The 15823-nt window shown below is 34.0% G+C and overlaps 1 protein-coding gene and 1 long non-coding RNA gene across 4 annotated transcripts; both read right to left on the bottom strand.

Moving 5' to 3' along the window:
• Window positions 1-791: 791 nt before the first annotated feature.
• Window positions 792-2743, bottom strand: LOC104117632 (uncharacterized). The gene is made up of 3 exons (XR_691098.4): window positions 2645-2743; window positions 1359-1752; window positions 792-1251 (listed from the first exon to the last, which is right to left on the bottom strand). It is a non-coding gene; the product is annotated as an uncharacterized lncRNA (long non-coding RNA).
• A 4626-nt stretch (window positions 2744-7369) lies between these two features.
• On the bottom strand, window positions 7370-14584 carry LOC104117638 (auxin response factor 1). 3 transcript variants are annotated; one of them, XM_009628719.4, is made up of 15 exons: window positions 14279-14584; window positions 13486-13572; window positions 12838-12953; window positions 12501-12596; window positions 12363-12419; window positions 12094-12246; window positions 11903-11987; window positions 11366-11456; window positions 11090-11254; window positions 10505-10624; window positions 10305-10380; window positions 9638-9803; window positions 9106-9560; window positions 8612-8802; window positions 7370-8047 (listed from the first exon to the last, which is right to left on the bottom strand). In XM_009628719.4, exons 2-15 carry the CDS (start codon window positions 13529-13531, stop codon window positions 7900-7902), a joined length of 1965 nt encoding a protein of 654 aa, XP_009627014.1. In that variant the 5' UTR covers window positions 13532-13572; window positions 14279-14584; the 3' UTR covers window positions 7370-7899. The 3 variants fall into 3 exon arrangements, with proteins under 3 accessions (XP_009627014.1, XP_009627020.1, XP_009627009.1); XM_009628725.4 differs by having other exon boundaries at window positions 13486-13576; XM_009628714.4 differs by having other exon boundaries at window positions 13486-13627.
• Window positions 14585-15823: the final 1239 nt, after the last annotated feature.

A 15823-nucleotide genomic window follows, 5' to 3' on the forward strand; every position in this document is an offset into this window, starting at 1 on the left:
AAATATAGAAACTATGCAAAAGAGTGCAGAATCAATGCAGAAAAATACAAAAACTATGCAGAAAACTGCAGAAACAATGCAAAAAGAGTGCAGAAAAATGCAGAAATAATGTAAAAATATAGCAGAAAAACACAGGAATCATGCAAAAAACTGTGCACCAAGAATGCAGAAAGTGCAGGAACTATGCAAAAATTACTCAAATACAGTGCAAAAAAATACAAGAATTGTGCAAAAACTCCAGCAAAAAGAGTGCAGAAGCTTAAGCAGAAACTGAAACTAAAATCTGCTAAACTGAAACTTAAAAACTACAAACTGAAATTAAAATATGCAGAAATCGAAGCTAAAATAAGTGCAGAAACTAAAGCTAAAATAAATGCAGATACTACAATAAGCATTCATGCATTACATTTACATATGCATCCCCATTCTCATACTAGTCACATATCAACTTTATGGAGCTGAGGCATCAAAAATATAACACATCTATTAAACATTTTGAAGGTCGTCAATTTAGCAAAAAACATCAAACCCATGCCCAACCTTTACAATTATATCTTATATACTTGGAAATGTATCATTGATAATCATTCAGACCATATTCTGACGTTCAAGTTCACCCATCCGTAAGAACATATCCATTCTTCTGACCTTAGAAGTAAGCCCCATTGCTGCTTTGATTTGTTGTTCTGAAGTGTACAACTCAAAAGCAAGGGATGAGAGGATACCTAGAACTTTTTCACGAATTTCACACTCATCACGCCCCCCAAACCTTTCAACTAAAGCACACATCCTTTTGTCATGGTTTTCCATAAATTGTTTCATAACATCGACTAAACTCTTTAAAATTTTCTCGTCATCATTGTCTATAGATCTTTTTCTTTTTCTGCTTTTCTCCTTATCATTGATATTAGAAGAGGAGTTTCTAGTATTTTTAGCTTGTTGTTGACTTTGACGGTGTCCATGATCTGCACTATAAGAAGCTCCACTAAGTCCATGAGTATTTTCTGCTTCTCCAGGGGCTACATCAGGTTCATGTCCAGCAACTTCTTCTTCTTCTTCATCAACATCAATAGGAAATCTCAAACTCATGTCATTAGAAACTCTCTGACCTTCACTCTGAGCAATTTCCTCAACAACATCTTGCGGCCCTTTTGCAAACTCTCATGTTGCTCTATCTTTTCTAAATATTTCCTCCCAATCCTCAAAAAATGGCCATGTCTTACTTTGCATTCCTTTGGCATTTGGATCAATCTACAAATAAATTAGTGACAAGAGAACATAATTAATAAATTAATAAATTAAAAATTAATTCTAAGGAACTAACATATTCGATTACTTGAAAATAAAACTTTCATTACCTTAACAAACTCATCCCATTTTGTTAGATCATCAACTGTAATTTTTCCTTCACCATATTGAAAGCCCAATCCACTTAGACTTTTTAATGTAACTATAGTACTATAGTCCCTTTTCCATGCTTTCAATTTAGAATTAATATGTGGTGCATATTTTAATCCACAGTTGGGAAGAACTTTCTGTCAATGATGCTCTAATTCCATCAAGTATCCATTCTTAAAGGTTCCATTATCGGCTTTCCAACCTCTAGTACTTAAATCTTTTAAACCAACAACAAGAGTGCGTTCTTCTTCTAGTGTCCACGTCCTTTGACACTGAGGTGTTGATCTCCTTGACCTTTTTGACGCTTGATTGGGAGGTACTGCGTGATTACTCATTTATGATCTTGTGGGAAAGCTGATCAAGTAAAGAAATAGAAAGGAATGAACTTTATTTTTCACAATCCATTTAGGAAGCTAGCAAAACAGAGAAAATGAAATTTTATAATGATAAACTCCAGCATATAAATCTCATAAAAGCACACAATGAAGATACAATCAACTCCTTTTGTACAGGTAACTACCACATTTCTTTTTGTATTCTTACATTCACAAATTCAATCCACCCCAACTTCAACTTTAATCTAGAAAGACTTGCAGGAGACAAGATATCTCAAAGTAGATTGATTCATCTCAGCTTAGAAATGAGAGAAGTACTAATAAAAAAGCTTATATTTTCGGACAACAAAACTAAACTTATCTTATGATTAATAAGTAAATGCAAAAAATGAACACTTCTGATTCAACATAGCAAGGTTTTTTACTCAGTGTTAAATTAAGAGTAGATATTCTTCGGAGAAACAGAGCAATTGAGCCTTGTTTTTACATACTGATTTGTTTTTAAATCTGGAAGGAATTAAAATGCTAATATATTGCGATTTTTTCACCTGAAATCACTTGTTTTATTCACTTATATTACTGCAGCATAGGGCGACTTGGGCGCAATGAGGTTGAGAACGGTAAAAATCATTAATATTTCACTAAAACTACATTTACTATGTAAAAGAATGCTGAAAATTTCTGGATTTCACCAAACAAAACAAGTACAAACCAAAATCAAAACCCCAACAGTTGTTATTGAACAAACAGAAAATAGATACCTTGGACAAAGAGAAGTAGCAAAAAGGGAAGAAAAAAAAGTTTTTTTAGAGAAAGACTTTCGTGTAATAATAGAGAATGAGGTTGAGAAGGGGAAGTAACAAGAGAAGGGAAAGTAACAAGAGAAGGGAAGAAAAGAAATAAAAACTTACTGAGAAGGAGAAGTAGATTTTCTCTCGTCATATCAGGGAGCCATGGTTGAGATGTGAAGCTCGGTTGTATCGTCAGAGAGAAAATGATTTGTGGAGAACAGACAAAACAAACGTACTGATGCAGTGAAAAGGGTTGTTGGAGGGGTAATCCGGTCTTCACGAAATCTTTATCTATAATACCGGTATTGTTATTCCACCACATAAGTTTATATCAATATTTGGTATAAAATTATACCAGTATTATTTAATACCAATAACTAAACATGTACTAAATGTAATCCTAATTTTTATATTGGGATATTCTACTTAATACCTGTAACCAAAGGACCCCTAAATGTCTAGGCACTGCAACTTTTTGGGAATTGACTTACTTTAGTTATTCACTAGAGAATTTTCGGCGCTCGCGAAGTTATAATAAATATCATAGAAAGTAAAATAATTATTTATAAATTTAATCCAAATAGGAGAGATAACTTTTGTTTACTTAAATGCATATAAGAAACAATTCTATATATTGATCAAGTCACAAAATACAGTATTATTATTAGAAGTTAGAACTTAAATATTGCATTTTCTAATATTAGAATTTTTTATAAAAAAAATATAAGGAGATTTGTATTTTTTTGAGGGGGGAAAAGTGTGCGCATATTATTTTAATACGTGATTCTTAGTTTAGTTATATATTAGATACATGAATATATTATATGTATTTGATTTGTTTTTTTCACTAAATAGTAAAACATTTAATAAAAATTAAATGAAAAGTAAAGAAACTAAAAATAGAAAAGAAAATCTCTCTGCTATTTTTTCTTTTATTGATCTTCCTTTTCTTTCCTTCCCAATTCCCTAATCTCTCTACTGTTTTTTCTTTCCTTTTTCTCTCTATGCATATCTTATACTGCCTCTACAAGCTATTTGTTCTTTCTTTCCTTTTTATTTCTCTCTCCTACAATTGCTCTTTCAATTTGCCTCGTTAAAATTAACATTTTGGCAATATACTATTCAAGAACCTTAAAGAGAGGAAGAAATTTTACTTTTTTACTGCATTCAATTTAATTTTTGGAGTTACTATATAAACAAAACTTTAAATAAAAGAATAAAAAATAATTAAAATTGTTACACTTCTAATTGGGAAGAATAAGAGGAAAATGCCAAAAAAGTGATGAAAAATAATTGGTCATTTTAATTATGGAGAAGTGCCACGTTGTATCTCTATAAGTCAAATACGAATCGTACTCTTCATACAATGACCAATAATCTATTAGTAAAATCCAGAAAGATATAAAAACTTTTATACCATATATTTTCTACTCTCAAAAAAAACAATTCAAAAAAATGCTTGTAACACCAGAGTCACCTGCATTGCAGCACCATGTTCCATATACAACACATACAAACACAAAATAACAAAAATGACTTGAAAATCGAAGTTGCATGTGAACGACAAAAGTAATGAAAATTGATAGAAAAATTTGTCAAAATTAATCATATATCATTAAATAAAAGCTTGCCTAACTTCTTCACCAGCTCCTGAAAATTGATAGAAAGATATTTTTAATATCATCACCTTAGTCTACTCAATATCTATATACATAAACATAGTCTAATGTGTATAGGTGTAGATACATGAACATTTGCTGAATATTTGGTTTTACTCTAATTTTAACAGCATATAATACGAAATACTGTTAAGACGAAAATGAATTTGAAAACTCACTAGTCATGCAGTTGAAATGAAACCAAAGAGCACAATATATAGTTGGATTGGAAATTGGGTGGTCAAGCAGAGAATTGGAAAGATCAAAATATAAATAATAGATTAAATATAATTTAATACTCATAATTGTATAATTACTGCTAATAACGATTGGAAAAACGAAACAAAGAGCTTTTATTGGATTTGTGAAGAAAAATAAGAGGAGTGGGGAGAAGCCGTTTCTGATTTGGAATGCTAATACTCCCTTACCAGCTTTATTTTACACCTTTTCTTCTTTAAGTCATAAGCTGCTTATTTTACCCAATTAAATTGAACATCCTCCTCTCCCTTATTTAATAATCATAATTAATGTATATAATGAACGACGTAATTCAATTCCAAAATTTCTTCGTCTTCCTTATTTAAACTCATAACAATAATTATGAAGGAAAAGCATTTTGTAATTATGGCCAATATTTTGGCTAATGGAGTCCATCTCACCTAAGCATAAGCATATTTGCAAAGTGTAGACTTTGTTGGCAATATTCTTTGGGATCCAAAAATATTGCATTGTGTGTTGGACATCATTTGCACAAGTTGTATCTTTTCTTTTACACCTAAGAAGCCAAGACTTTTTTGCCGGAAGGCTATTAGTTCATTTTAGACACACCAACAAGACTTGTCTTCAATTCTTGTTTCTTCCTTTCTTCCTTTATTAAGAGTGTTTTGTATGAGAGTTAGTGTTGAAAAGCACTTGTGTGAACCCTTTCTTTGGAGTGATCTTGTGTGAACCTATTTAGACTTTGTCTTAAAAGTGCCAGGTGGTATTTTCTCAATACGCCACTTAACTTAATCTCATGTTTTACTACCCTCCTTTTAATACTACATAAATATACTTATTATATACATATTTTTTATAAATTTTGGCTAGCGAATATAATTATTTTTGGTCAACCGGCCAAATGTATAACTTGCCCACATCTTTCTAGGGGTATGGCCTAAATTGTTTATCCGTGAAAATCTTTTCTAAAATGATATTAAATGCATTTCAACTATAACTCGTGATTCTAAGAATGATGACTATTAAAGAAATTTATGTTTACAAATTATGTGAATAAGTTTTTCGGCCGAGGCTCAGGGCCTCACACTATAACTCGTGATTCTAAGCATTTGCTTTAGGCCTCACACTTTTGGGGCCCAAATTTTACCCACAATAAAGTACTTAGTTAAATTGGTATTAAGTATTTTACATAGAAAAACAATTTAATTTGTGATTGATTTACTGTTTCACCAAAAAACTGGTAATGTGAATCTTCCCCTAAATCCGTCATGTGTGAATAAATTGGGGAGTAGGTTTGACATTTACATTATTGTTTTCTCTCTTTACATTTCCTCAATGGAAAAGTTTAAAGTTTAAAAAATTATTTACAATTTTACATATTAAAATATTAAAAATAGACTTTATATAAAATAAATATTAGTTTTTTCATAATTTAAGGCCTCTCGTTAAAGTTTGACTTTAGGTCACCAAACTTATTGAGACACCCCTGCCGAGGCACTAAAGAAATTTTGTTATCCATGTTTTTTTTTTCCAACAAACAACTTTTATGAGCTAAAACTCCATAAGTAATGCCAAACTCCATATTAACATTTCGTTGTGATTGCAACTCTAGTCTACACCCGTTTAAATTTAGTAGTTAAGTGTCGCCATAAGTCTTAGGGTGCATTGATTCAAATGACATCCAGTTAGGAGGCATAATAAACCCAGTGTTGCCAATTGACACTACTTCATCAAAAGAAAATTAATTGTATATGTAATATATTTTAAGATATAATATGTAATATATACAATATGTCAATATCGCTAATGTAAAAAAAACATCAAATTACGAAAGGAATTAGAGCCTTAAAATTCCAAAGTCTCACAGTCAAATATGTTTATACAAATGGAATTGTGACAATAGATACACATTACTTGCACAAAATCTAGTGTAACCCTAATCACACCACAAGTCAATCATTTATTTTCTTCCTTTCTCTTTTATGCTCACTCCACCCCCAAAATATGTTAGTAATAAAATCATCTATTACTCGGACTTCAACGGCATAATTCCCTTTGGACCAGTTCATAGTAATTTGTCAAAAGTGGTACTATTTCTATTCTAAGTCCAACACGTTTGTTTCAATGTGAATCACTGATTACTTTGTTAGTGAAGTGAACGAAACGGGGCCGACATTTTAGTCTTTCTTGTTCACTTATTTTTGTAAGTTGCTGGGTTTGGTGAGATGAGACTGCTAAGACCCTTTATTCTCTGAATAGTGAATATGCCCAGCTTCTACACTCTTTTACCTTTTTCTCAAAACCCATCATTTCATCACTGTTTTATCAACCACGTAGTAAACGATAATCTATTTACCTTAGAATTAGTCAATTTTCAGTTGCAACCACCAAACAATAAAGGGAAAAAAAAATCGTAGTGTTACATATGTCAACTGGATCGGAGATAGTATGTTCGAAAACAAAAACAAAAAAAATTCCAAATGTCTTGCAGTTAGATTCTGAACTTATGTAGGAAACTCCTACTGATATCACTATAAATCTGTCACTCTAACTTAATGTAAAACATTTTATATGCTCGTTACAACTTTAATTCGAGAAAGAAACTTTTCAAGTTATCAACCTACATTAACTGCACTACGAATTTATGTACTCTATTGTAAAAAAAACTTAAACGACATTCATAGATAGTCCTTTAAATGTTTCAATATTCCACTTAGTAGCCAACTGCAACTCTCAAAACTGACACGTATGTTAGTTTAACTTTCAAGAGTTGTTTCTTCTATTAATAGAAGGGGTACATATAGAACCCATATACGTGCCGAGTAGAAGAGATATGAAAAGGGAATGTGAGGACAGTGCTTTATATATATTAATATATTGTCCCGTGAATGGACACCTTGGCATAAAATATTAATATATTATGAAAGAGATACCTAAATACAAACGATAATTCATCAGAACCAGAATGTAATTGCAAAGGCTATTTATACTATTATATACAGAAGCCATCTGGGTCAAGACAAGAATTTATATTAAAACAACAAAAGAAAGAAAACCCTCAACGGGCCCCAAAAAAAAGAAGAAAAAAATGCGACAAAAAGTAAGACCAAAGTATTTCTCCATCCACCCAATAGAGATGGGTGCAGACAAACTTTTCCTATCTATCTGAGGTCCAAACAAGCAAAGCATTATAAGACTCCCCCTTTTTCGTCAAAATCATAACAATAAGATAATACTAGGATGGAGAATCCTATCTTTTATGGCATCACTCTCCCCAGAAAATACATTAAAAAATAAAATAAAAATAAAAAACTGAAAAGCCGAACTTTTCTTGTCTTGCCAGCCAGCATCCTTAACTGAACGAGCCATTCCAGTATGGGCTAATTGTCACGCACTGCATCACTTGTATCTCCAAAAAAACCAAAACTATGACTGATGTCAGATCCATCTTTCTCCACTCCTCTTACACATTATGGGTATTAAGTAACTGGACCCACTTCATGCTTTCTCCTCATTGCTAACAGTTGCACCCGAAACTGGTTTGCCTGGTTTCACGTCGTCAACAGGAAGTTTTATCTTTGGTGACAGTTTTTTGGCTTCCTCAACTGTATAGACGTAAATTTTTCTAACCATGCTGCAGAACTCGCTGTGCCACATTTCCATTACACCAAAAGAATTGAAGTCAGTAGCACATAACAAAAGTTTATCTCAACTAACTAGAACACAGCTGCTTCACAAAACAACTAATTCAAGAACAGAAGGCTCCATTCTTTTATTTTCATCCGTATTGGACTAGAGAGTGAGGAAATGATGCTTTGGGATACGATTTTAACAGGGCAACTACTACATAGTTTTCAATCATATTACCATTCATTTCTGTGCCCAGCATGACTCGTCATGGGAACAATTACTGATTAACCAATTCTAAGAAACTGACAGCTAGTCAAAACTTTGCTGGCAAAGACAAAAAGACCACAAAACTAGTACCCCAACAATCATTTTTTCTTTTGCAATAGTGTAAAAAGTAGTTTTAAGAGGCAAGAAAACGACATTTTTGTGGATTGAAACTGATGATGCTGATTACTGTCCATAATCCACATTGCGTGGAAAGTGCAAGTAGTTAACTCCATGCAAGGAATATTGGATGTTTAAGCACAAAATAGTAATCCAAAATAAAACAATGAAACATAATTAAGGTTGTTGGACTTACTGCCATGGATCATCTCCAACCATCATCATGTCATCCTCATCATCTGTGTAGACTACCTGCCATTTCTTGGTCGAATCACGAAGTTCCCCTTCAATTTCAAACATCTCCTCCAATTTCTTAAGCAGATCTTCATAACTATCTAACCTTGTGAGATCAACTGCCCTCCCAACTGCCTTCCCTTGCATATGAACCTAAGCAAAATAACAAGAAGCTCAAGTTAAACAAGGGCACCATAGCAGGTCTATTTCTTCACCAGAAAGGCAATAATCGATACGACTGTCATGGGCTTTTGCAGAGGAAAAAAACCTTTATATACACCAAATATCTTTTAAACTAGTGTCATAACTCAAGCTAGGTGATAACTGTTGGATTAACATTAATCTCTATGCACTGACATTACAAAATCATAATATAGCAAAAATACCGTCCAAATAATCATTTGCTTGTGAAAGAAAGAATTCATAACACAACAAAGTAGAACAAGGCTAGAGTACCTTAGTGCAACTGCGGATTTGTTTGCTTTGAGACTCATGGGGAGACCTCAGAGATGACTTTTCAGGCTCACAACTTACTGAAGGAATAGGATTTGATGGTTCTGAGTTTCCAGAATCAACATCTAAAGATGCAGCTGGCTGATTCTCCACAAGAGCACTCGGCATAGCAACTGGTGAAGTTTCATCTACAGTTGGACGATCCAGCAACTCAATTCCGAATAACCTATATCCATTAGCCGGTCTCTTTTCACTAGCCGGTGTGATAGACTCTGTACATGTATCTGATTGACTTGACCAGTACATGGATTTGGAGGAAAGAGGCATGGAACTGTTCTCGCCATAACCCAGACCACTTGCAGCAGAAGAAAGTTTCGGTGATGGGTAGAGATCTCGCCCACGAGATGGATCACAGTATGGGAACGATGATGGAGAATCACCAGGAGACTTCCACATTCCTACAAAATGAGAGTTGCTAATGAGAATGTGTAAATTAGACGTCAGAATGATACAGCACTGGAGAAAGATTCCAGACCTAAAGCAGGAAGTTCTTGCACTGGCGACGGTAAAACTTGAGGTCGAGCACGCTTATTTCTTTGAGGAGGCTGGGTGTTTGTAGGCGTTGCTGTGACAAGCGGTTCTATTTCCCATGGTGAAACCCTATCTGGACGCAAGATTGACGATGGTTCATCCCAGTGAACCTGAACAAGTCATATATACCATGTGCATTTGTTAGCTATCGTCTACAGGATAATGTAGCAAGGAAAATGGAAAGAAAGGTAAAGACATGGTTACAGCAACAGATGACAACTCCATTTGCAAAATTCTATAATCCCAATACTAAACCACATTGTAGTAGAATCATGGCAATACAATAGTCTAAAGATGAAGAAAGGGGTAAAAGAACCTCATGTCAGACAAATAAATCGAAGTAGATATTGGAGAACACAATAACATTACGTGTAGAGCTACCAAGACTTGACAAACTAGACGGGTCGCTTTCCTTTCTATCTAGGGACACATATGTAAGAACATGGAATGTTGTTTATAGAGAAACAGTTCAAAAAGAGAGTGGATTGAGAGGAGTAAATTCGACGACCTCTAAACAGATTCCATCACCAAAATCGAGATTACAAAGAGGCCTAAAATGACCATGAACAACAAGGTGGAATGGTCACTCGAACAAATACAAATGAAAGTACCTTCAAGGATCTCCATTCAGAATCAGGCCATCTAGATGATGTATTTTCACCAACACCAACAATTGTTCCACTGAACCTATAAAACAGACAAAGTAGCCAAGCGTTAATTGAGTTTCAGCCCCTTAGTAATTTAAGTAATTGAGCAGAATGTAATACAGATATCTAAAACCTGCAAAGTTATTAAATTCTGAAGCTTTTACCTTCTTTCTGGAACTTCCTCACCCTCAAATCTCATCTTAAACCTCATCCCAACAGAAAGCTTGTGATTTCGTGCTTCAAGATATTTGTTCACACTGACAATGAATTCAGACTGACTAGTCCTGGAAATCAGCAGTTTTACTACAGTTTAAATTCACAGAGCAAGTGAAAGAATCTAGATTCAGAAGCATTAAAATTTTTGAAATGACTGCCAAGGCAATATGAACAAAGTATCAAAACATAAGCATACAGAAGCAAAAAACACTGGATGACGTTACTCAAGACCCTTAAAAGCTTAGGTCAATCACAATAATGCTTGCTAATATAATACCAGTCTGCTAAATAAAAAAATTCTTAAATCATAGTAAACAGAGATGGAACTGGAGAAACTAAATGATCACTGCACAACTAATTAATACAAGCAGTTATTGGTGCGGCCAATCTCAATAAGATATGACTAGCATGACCTAGATAGAACAGGTAACCAACAGTAAGCCCAAAGCATAAAAATTGACACACAGAGACAGGAAGCTCCAGCCTATCAAATAGAGACAAATTCTCAAAATGGAAAGGGAAAAAGGAACCACCTAGGCTTATAATACACAGAGAAGAGGGTCCCAGTCGAGATGGCATGAGATGCAGTTGCAAGAACACCCAGATGCATACTGTGACTTGAAATAACAGAAGATGGCATATTGTTTAGCTGTCTCATGAGTCTCCTAACACCAACTCGAAGCTCCCCATTCTCTCCCCTGTCGAGATAAATGAAGTGACGCAATTATTAAGGAAGAGAAACGTTATAAAACAAGGAAAATGACACTTCCAGTAAAATATGGCTGGATATACGTTACTCATAAACTTGCCTGAGAAAGATGAAAGCATCTCCAGCAACCAACTTTTTTGCACTGACAAAAACACTCCACCCAGTTGTGAGCAAGTGGCGCCTAGGTTGACCTGGACGTGGAGTCAACATTTATTAGGGGGAAAAGACTAACACAAGATTATACGCAATGAAAAAAGAGTGTATACCATACAAACCATAGGGTTTGCACTCTAAAACGATAAAACACGAGTTATACAATACGGGTCTTAAATCTGATCTGAAGAACACAGAAAAAATGCAACACAACAAAGCTAAAAGACCTATAACCACGGAAATATCAAAGCAAAAAAATCATCCCTGGCCTGATATCCATTAAGGACTGACCGATACAAAAGGAGTCAAAGTCTCCCACTTAGACATCACACCCTGACAGAAGTATCACCCACTAGATTGAAAGTAAAAGTTCTCAATGAGTTACCCTTCTCCTCTTCCTCACACCCTTCATGAACAACTCTAAAGACCAACTAAAAAAAAGTTATAACAACAGAAAACAAACCAAAATAATTGGATTTATAACCTCGAAAAATGTGGCGAAAGTGCCATTCATTGCCATGTAGATCACTAGCAACCAATTCCTGCCATGGTGGCTGTTGGGTCATATCCTGGATATAAAGAAATTAACTACCAATGAGAACAATAAATAGATAGAGGTAGAGGAATTCAAAAGATGAAGCCAAGACAAGGCATAATTATGACATAAAAGCTTACCAGTGGGGGCAGGCATTCATCTGCATGCCTCCGAAGAACAGAGAACCCACCATGGGTGCTTGTATCAGATGCAGTAAGAGTCTTGCAAAACGAATGGACAGTGCACTTTTGAGGTTCAGGGAGAGGAGGATAAGGCCTTGTGATCTCGCCTTGCTAAATCCACAGAAGACAAAAGGAGAAGTGCAGGATGTTAAGAAAGAAAACAGTATGTTTCAGAAATGTTATATGATCAGGTAAAAAACTTCGATGATTTTAAGGGCGACACTTACATCTTGTTCAGGAAGCAGAGTTATCTGTGCATACACCTCATCGGTATCTGACTCAGCCTAAGATTAACATTGGTACTTATTACAATAATTCAACCATAGGAAGGGAGAACTAAAAGAAAAGGCCATTATGGCACTTACCCGAAGTTGAATATTCATCACTTTGCATAATATTTTAGCTGGCAAATTGAAAGAAGGAAGTTGTTGGTCTAATCCCTGATGTGTCGATGCTTCAAGCTGGAAAAAGATTGCAATCATATAGAAATGCAATGAGTTAGAGAGAAAAGAATATCATTAGATATCAAAACTCTGTCTGATGAAACTGTTGTAGAAAAAGCAACAAAAAAGGCAGTATGAAGCATCACAATATGATTGAGGGGTTCATATATCTTTCCAGGTTTGCACGAGAAAAGTGATATGTGCATATAAGACCTAAAAATAAAAGAGGAGCCAATAAAAATGTAAAAGGAAAAGGTACCTGTTCCATGTGACCCTGTGGGAAATAATAAACTATTTCCCCTTCACGAGGAACTGTTACAAGAGGTCCAGCACAGGCATGCCAGAGTTCCTTGTATAATGCCTCATTTGGAGCCACTACAGAAAGAATGAAAGATCAAACAACATTACTTTCACTTTTACAAGTAACACATTTATTGGTCTACGCAGTACGGAAGCAATGGGAATTGGCTACTAGCATGTAAATTTCATGCAATTGCAATAAATTGTTAATGTATAAAGGAAGAAGCACATAGGGGCAGTATTATGTGCATGGGATGAATACATAACTAAGCAACATGACCAAATGCAAGACTCGTATGAAGCAAGCCAGATGAGGACTAATTCAACAGAACTTGCAAATAACTGGTTCATGTCAGATGAGAAAGATAAATAGGTACAAGAAAAACAACATCGTGAGAGCTCCAAGCATAGGCAAATATTGGGAAAAAGAAACCATATACAGGTAGCTCATCAGCTTGATGAGTTCATTGATCCGCAACAGATACAGCATGGTACATGAATTTGGAAAAATAAGTGAGCAACATCTTGATATAGTTGAGCACAACATACTAGTCGTACATTATATTAACATAATTGTTTTTCAATTGAAAGAAGAAATAACTCAAACCTGGATGAGCCCCGCCACCGAAGTGATTTGCCGCAAGGTGTGCCATAAGAAAATCAATTTGAAGTCACCAACCCTTAACGTGATTATCTGTCTTCAGAAAATGAGCCACTCAAAGAATACCCGACAAAATTGACCAGATGAACTGAAAAAACCCACAAAATCAGTATACACCAAGTAATAGTGAACAAATGCAGATATAACCTCCTAAACTCTAAAGCCTCGAAATAGTTAACTGTTGTTTGCTCTTCTTCAACAAATGTCCCAAAAAGCACAAAGTTATTACCCCCTCTTAAATAATCTGCATAACTTAAAGAATTGGGCACAATGGCCTGCGATGTAAACTAGACCCTCATTTACAGTAAACATGAGACTCTCCATATTGTAAAATATAAAGGCCTATCTTAAAGCCCTAATTAGATCCCAAAATGGAGATTCTAGAGCTCCAGCAGATACAAATTTTGTTCCCCAATTCACACAACATAAACGAAGATTGACATATAAAACATACATCAACTGTTCACAGAGGGATAAACATGAAAAAAACTAACAACTTGCACTAAAAACCCTGCAACCAAATACAGATCGAAACATTTAAGACAACTCCGAGATCTAACCCAAAACACAACAGCTCTGGCAGCAAAAAATTATATATGCATAGAGAAAACACCTAACCATATGGAAATTCAAAGGTTTCTATATATAACAGCATGAGCTTTCTATAAAACTAGAAGATATTAATCAAAAAGGAAAATAAAAACACAGAATCAAAATTCAAAGCACAAAAAAAGATTACCTTAAGTATTCAGCCGGATTTCTCTATTAGTCATCATACACCACGGATAATACGTTCATTTCCATGTACAACACAATAAATAAATAAAAACTTAAAAATATCAGCACTCGGTCACAGAACAAAGGTTGAGCTATAAATTGATCGATTAGTTGAGCTAGTACACAGCTTTAATTAGGGTTTTCTCGTCTTCACAGAGAGTAAAGCTATGGAGGGAGGAAGAGAGAGAACTGGAGAGAGAAAATTGGTGATGGTCTTTGCCTGGCTGAAGCCGACAGTATTCCTTTTTGTTTCTCTCTCTACAAATATTCATGTATCTGTATTTGTAATTTTCTATTTATTTTATATTTTCTTTTTCGTTTCCACTTTTTCTTTTTCTTTGGGTTTATGTTGGGCTGTGTGGAGCAATGGTGTCAAGCGAGATAGACTTTGAACAGCAGCACCAATAATAATGATAGAGGGTGGTAGGGTACTAGGTGTGCACAATGTGTATTTGTGATTGAGGAAAAAATTACTTAAATTAATGTTTACACTAAATTCAATAACTATATAATATTTATCCTTTTTTCTGAATATAAAATATTTATCTTCAAATACATTATTATTATATTTATTAAGAAGTTCTAAATTATAGTACCCATTTTCATCTCAATCTATTATTTTATTATGATAAATTAATATGGTATGACGTAAATATTAGATACGATTTATGTCTGCGTCAAAATTTGTGCATATAAATTTGTATGAAGTTTTTGATTTTTGCAAAATCGGATTTTGAGACTTTAAAATATTTAAAGTTTTGAGTTTCAATATTTTAAACTTTTAATTATCATTTCAAGATTTGTCTCAAACAAATATTTTATGAAATAATCTCAAAATTTGAATTTGCATCAAAAACTCGAAACTTCAAATAAACACCAATCGATATATTAACTACCACTACTCACACTAATTTACTAAGAATATTTTTTGGAACTCTTTAGTCCGATGACGTAAGTCATGTCGATGGAGGACGAAGGTCAAAATTCAAAAAAATTTTCTATTTTTAATTTTTAAAAGTTTAAGAATGGATCTTAGTCATATTAAAATGTCCTTTTGTGCCTTCTTCTTCTAAGATGATTCAATTTTACTCGTTATCATTTATATAGAAATAAATAAGAGAATTAATTGCTCAAAAAGTGAGATCGTGGATAATTCAAGAGATTATAACAAATAAATGATGAAAATTATATCAAATCTCATACCTCTTATGGGGTCAGACACCGATTAGTTATCGAATTCAAGGCGAACACAATAAACCAACAGAAAAGCTTGATGCGGTGGAAAGCTTGATGAAAACCCTAAACGTTTTACTTGTATATATAGTAGCGGACTCACATACCCGAGAAGAATTTGAAGAGATTTCAATTATCTAACATTAATTTCATTCCATAGTTTTATCTATCATTTTGGCAATGATCTTTAAGACAAATCTGTAAATACGGTGCTTATTTTAGTCACTCAATAATCTTATCTGTTTAAATGGATATATATGAGTTTTATGTCATT

The sequence above is a fragment of the Nicotiana tomentosiformis genome, chromosome 1 (assembly GCF_000390325.3).
Source record: "Nicotiana tomentosiformis chromosome 1, ASM39032v3, whole genome shotgun sequence".
Classification (NCBI taxonomy): domain Eukaryota; kingdom Viridiplantae; phylum Streptophyta; class Magnoliopsida; order Solanales; family Solanaceae; genus Nicotiana; species Nicotiana tomentosiformis.